The sequence below is a fragment of the Rhinolophus hipposideros genome (genome assembly GCF_964194185.1).
Source record: "Rhinolophus hipposideros genome assembly, chromosome: 21".
NCBI classification, from domain to species: Eukaryota; Metazoa; Chordata; class Mammalia; order Chiroptera; family Rhinolophidae; genus Rhinolophus; species Rhinolophus hipposideros.
Window position 1 is genome coordinate 20,968,395 of NC_138067.1, and position 6,000 is coordinate 20,974,394.

General features: G+C 36.2%; 1 protein-coding gene across 1 annotated transcript in view; it reads left to right on the forward strand.

The window, feature by feature from the left end:
* The window catches only part of PHLPP2 (PH domain and leucine rich repeat protein phosphatase 2), a 62,652-nt gene that overhangs the window by 21,834 nt on the left and 34,818 nt on the right, over positions 1 to 6,000 (forward strand). The window contains exon 4 of the mRNA XM_081031475.1: positions 4,990 to 5,030. Coding sequence (XP_080887601.1) covers positions 4,990 to 5,030 — 41 coding nt within the window. The remainder of the gene's footprint in view (positions 1 to 4,989; positions 5,031 to 6,000) is intronic.

The following is a 6,000-nucleotide window of genomic DNA, read 5'->3' on the forward strand; positions in this document are numbered from 1 at the left end:
TCTTTGAATTACGCATTGATATTTCAGTGCAAATTGCTGTTGTCTTTCTTCATATTGATCTAAAAAACTTCTGTATATATTCTAAAAATACATCCTTTGGATACGATGTCTGTGACAAACTTTTCCCCCATCCTGTAACTTGTCTTTTAATTTTGTTTACTGTTTTTTTGTTTGTTTGTTTTGTTTTTAGGATTTTATTGGGGAAGGGGAATAGGACTTTATTGGGGAACAGTGTGTCCTTCCAGGACTTTTTTCCAAGTCAAGTTGTTGTCTTTTCAATCTTAGTTGTGGAGGGTGCAGCTCAGCTCCAGGTCCAGTTGCCTTTTCTAGTTGCAGGGGGCACAGCCCACCATCCCTTGTGGGAGTCAAACTGGCAACCTTGTGGTTGAGAGGAGGTGCTCCAACTAGCTGAGCCATCCGGGAGGCAGCTCAGCTCAAGGTGCCGTGTTCAATCTTAGTTGCAGGGGGCAGAGCCCACCATCCCTTGCGGGACTCGAGTTGAACTGGCAACCTTGTGGTTGAGAGCCCACTGGCCCATGTGGGAATAGAACCGGTAGCCTTTGGAGTTAGGAGCACGGAGCTCCAACCGCCTAAGCCACCGGGCCGGCCCCTTGTTTACTGTTTTTATTGTGCAGAAATTTTATTTATTCAGTCTTTTCCTTTAATGCATTTATATTCCTTCCCTAACCTGGGTTATAAATACATTCTATATTTTTCCCCTGTACGTACATATTTGTAAAATGTGATACGAGGTTGGGTTCTGACTTTACTTTTTTCTGTATGGATAGCCACTTGTCCCAAAAAACATTTATGGGATAGTTAATTCTTTTCCTATAAATTTGAAACATTACATTATTAAGTTCCCATATAGGCAGAGGTCTATTTCGACTCTATCCTATTACATTGGCTTGTATTAATACCAAAACTATTTTAATTACTGTGCCTCATATGATATATTTTGATAGCTGACGGAAATTCCCTGTCAATGTTCTTTGAAAAATGAGGGAGATCTCTAGAATCAGTGAAGTATTTGTGAAGAAGTCGTTTTGGTTCTTTAAAAATTGACAGAATTTCAGTAAGCAGAAAGGAAAAGGAGAACATGGGATGAGAGATTAGATATTTCAGTGTATGTTCTGTGAATTACAGATAATTTGAGTCCAGATTGTTCTGGGCCTTGAGTGCAATATCAGGAGTTTAGCCTTCAGTGGCAAAATGGTAGTAGGAAATAATGGGATCCAAGTGAGCCAGAGAAAGAGGAATCTGGCAGAAGTGCGGGTAATAATTCAGGAGTGGATTAATGGGGATCAGGAAGAAATGAGAGACTTTTGGAAGCAGTGATCAGTAAGAATTGATGGTTGATTGCAAAAGGGTGTTGAAGAGAACATAAGAGTCGAAGCTGACTTTTTGAGATTTTGAGTCTGGGTGAGTTTGGGAGAATGACAGGACTTGAGTTGTGAGAAGGAGCTGGTTTGCAGGGATGGTGATAATTTGGTTTTAGGCCTGTTTAATTTTAAGTGATGGTAAGTATTTAGTTGGAGATGTCTGCCAGATTGTTGGAAATGTGGAACTAAAGCTTAGGAAATATAGATCTGGGAGTCAGATACATGGGGATGTTAAGCTGTGAAAGTTGTTAAGATATCTTGGAAAGAATATCTTGGAAAGAATATATACTTATATTTAGGAAAAGAAGGAAGCTTAAGGCAGAATTTTCATTGTAATAACTGGAGCATTTGTATTATACCCTTACTATGTGCTGAGCATTTTCTGAAGTGCGGACTACTCTACATACCCCTTTGCATGTAATCCTTACACACCTATAGGTAGATGTTATTCCACAGAGGCTGTAACTTGCCCTAGTCAAATATAATAGCAGAGCTAGGAAGCAGATAAATCTGTCTGGTTCTAAATTTCATCCTTTTAACTTCTAAGATACTCCACCATTTAGTTGCTGGAGGAAGAGTTTATAGGAGTATGAAGAATCCATAAAATGTGAGAATTGGGAAGGACTAGGGATCATCTAATTCACCTCTTTGGTCTTGGGAAACTGCAGCCTAAACATATAAGACTTGTTTGGGGTCATGAAACCAGGTGGTGGAATTGCTTAGCCACCTCTAGTTCTCACAGTTTTCTGTGTAAATACTGCAAATAGCAGAAGTTTTTTGTCTTGGGGAGGGGCGGGAGGGCGGGAACAATCGAAAGTTTGAAATTTGTTTTGAGGTTTCCTATTTTATTCTTTAAATATCAATAAATATTTCATTTTTACTCCCCCCCAGTATATCAGCCAATATTTAATTGTTTAATTTTTTATTTTGAGCTAGCTATAGATTTCAGAGCAGTTGGAAAGATAGTACAGAATTTCTGTACAGCATTCATTCAGTCACTTGAATTGGTGCTCCAATGTAAATAGTGCTTCATTTTTCTCTGGCTTCTTTCAAAATTTTTTCTGTCTTTAATTTTCAGCAGTTTGATTATGAATTGTCTGGGCTTGAATTTCTTTGGGTTTATCCTGTTTGGAGTTCACTGAACTTCTTGAATCTGTAAGTTTGTCTTTCATTTGGGTAGTTTTCATCTGTTATTTCTTCAAATAATTTTTCAGCATTGCACTCTTTCTTCTTTCCCTCTGGTTCTATCCTTTAGTTCAATTTTCGACATGCTTTTTAGGATGACATTCACGCTTGTGTACCTCAAGGTTGAGCTCAGGAATTCATAGAGAACTTTATGGGGTCATTTTCCAGAGTTCCTTCCTCTTTGTAATATCCTGGGGCTTTATTTAGTCTACCCTATTGGGTACTTTCCACAATTACACCCACACATGACCCAGTGGCAGAAGACAGAAAATTCAAGCAGGTTTCATCGTTCTCTCTCGGACTGCAGATCTTCCAATCAGAGAGGGAACATCACCCCCCTCAGAATTTCAAGTGTCTGTGTCTCCCACCCTTGCAACCACTCCTGGGGCTGGAACTTGAGAAAATGAAAAAAAGTGGGCAAAATGAGGAATTACCCCTACTTTCTCTGAGTGTTAGGAGACCTCTTTCCTAAGATAGACCTCTCCTCAAGACAGAACTTGAGGGCTACTCCTAGAGCTCTCTGTCCACACCAATGCCCCCATCTGGGTTTTGCGCTTTCTTGAGTCCTGGCTGGGGAATGTGAGAGGAAGAAAAAAACTCACCACTGGTTAGGTCGTACTTCAAACTCTGTTTTTCTTCCCTAATCTGCCTGCTACTATTTATTTTTCAGGGTCCTCATATAACTGCTCTGTGTATTCTGTCTAAGTTTTATAGGTGCATTCAGTGGGAGAAGATAGGGTAGAGTGTGCTTTTTCTATCTTACTCAGAGCCAGAATCTTAATGGTATGTTGTAATTAAAAGAAGTACTTCATTTTAATATAGTCCAACTTAACACTTTTCCTTTATTATTTTCTAGAAGCTTTATTGTTTTGCCTTTCAATTTCTATTCACAGTCTATTTGTATGACTTCATTTTTTATTCTTTCTCTGTTTTGAGTATCATCATGATCTCATGGGCTTGTATATATTTGTTACAACTCATTACAGACATTGTTCTTTTTGATGCTCAGTTTGTTCCATCTCAGTTAGTGGGGAGCTCTTTCCATTTGGCTTCTACTCGTATGTCCTTCCAACATGACTCCAGTAGTCTTTGACAGCATTCTGGATTTTCCATTAAGTTCTTGCACAACAAAATGTCCTAAGCTATTCTTTTCATTGGCTGACTCAGAGTAGGAATAGATCATTTTGTAAGGGCTCATGGCTCATTTTAATGAAAAATGATATTTAGAGATTATAGAGGTAGTCATTGCTATAGAGTTGCCCTTGATTCTCTTTTTATAATTTTTTTAATTACAAAAGCAATCCATTTTCTTTATAGAACATTTGCAAGTATAAATATACGATATTAAAATTATCTCTAATTTTCCACTAATAATTTTGGCTTTTGAGATTGGAAATCTAGTTTTTACTTAGAACTATTAGACATTCCAAATACTTATTCTTTTCCTCATTCTATTTTTTATCACTTTCAGAAGATCAGAGACTTGAGGCATTCTGAATATCTACAAACACTCCAAAATTAATAATAAAACAACATGCTATTAATATTTCTTACATAAATAACTTCTAAAACAAAATTGAATGTTGCCTTCTGAGAGTGGTGGTGGATAGATTTAGGAGTTTTCTATGTAATAAAATATATAAAGACGTAAGGCCAAGAAAAAAGAGACTCAATGAATTATACATCAATTGATTTAACATCTGTTTCATGTAAACTTTAAAGGAGACTGTTAAGCAATTAAGTAGCATGGTAAACTATAAGAAGACCTATTTTTATATAATTTAGCCAACTTTGTTTTAGGTGATGCTGTTAAATATAGAAACAATGGCAGATTTGGGAAAAAGAATGAGATTAAAAAAACAAAAACAGCTTTATTGAGATAGAACTCATATACCATAAAATTCACCTTTTAAAAATTGTACAATTCAGTGCTTTTTAATATCTGCAGAGAGTTGTGCAACCATCACCACTATTAATTTTGGAATGTTTTCACCACCATAAAATGAGACCTCATATCATTGAGTAGTCATTCCCCATTCCCCACTCCCTTAGCACCTGGCAACTACGAATCTCCTTTCTGTTCTTTATAGATTTGCCTATTCTAAATAATTTGTAAACATGGAATCACAAACACACACACAAACACACACACACACACACACACATATATATTTTTTTGGCTTTTTGTAGCTGGATTCTTTTATTTAACAGAATGTTTTCAAGGTTTATTCATGTTGTAGCCCGTATCAGCACTTCATGTATTTTTATGTCTGAATGATATTCCATTGTATGGACAGACCGCATTTTGTTTATGCATTCATCAGTTGATGGACATTTGGATTGTTTCTACTTTTTGGCTATTACAAAAGCTGGCTATTATGAACGTTCGTGTACAAGTTTTTGTGTGGATATATATTTTCAGTTCTTTTGGATCTAGACATAGTGGAATTATTGGATTATGCGGTAACTCTATATTTAATCTTTTGAGGAACTGTCAGACTGTTTTCCAAAGTAGCTGCACCATGTATAATCCCACTAGCAATGTATGAGGGTTCCAAATTCTTTACATCCTTACCAACACTTGTTTATCTTTTTTGATTATAGTCACGCCAGTGGGTATGAACTGGTATCTTATTGTAGTTTTGATCTGCATTTATCTAATAAGTAATGAAGTTGAGCATCTTTTCATGTGCTTGTTGGCCTTCAGCATATCTTCTTTGGAGAAATATCTATCCAAATCCTTTGCCCATTATTTAGTCACTTGTGTTTTTTGTGTCAATATCTAAGAAACCATTGCCTAATCTATGGTCACAAAATTTATTCTTATGTTTTCTTGTGAAACTTTTGCAGTTTTATTTTTTACATTTAGGTGTATGATCCATTTTGAGTTAGTTTTTGTCTATGATGTGACGTTAGGCATCCAATTCTTTTCTTTTGCATGTGGATATCCAGTTGTCCCAGCACCATTTGTTGACAAGACTGTTTTCTCCCCATGGAGTTATCTTGGCGTTCTCGTAAAAATCAGTTGTCCGTAAATGTAGGGATTTATTTGCGAATTCTCAATTCTATTCCATTACTCTTATGTCTATCCTTATGTCACTACTTCATGTACCATCTCTTGGTAGGAAGTTTTGAAATTGGGGAATGTGAGTTCTTTTTCAAGATTTTTTGGCTATTCTGAGTACATTACATTTCTATATGAATTTTATGATTAGTTTGTCAATGTCTGCCATGAAGGCAGCTGAAATTTTAATAGGAATTGCACTGAATCTGTAAATCAATTTGGGGAGTTTAGCCATCTTAATAATATTAAGTCTTCCAACCCGTGAACACTGGATATCTTTCCATTTATTTAGGTCTTCTTTCATTTCTTTCAACTACATTTTGTAGTTTTCACTGTAAAAGTTTTGAATTACCTTCATTTTATTCTTTT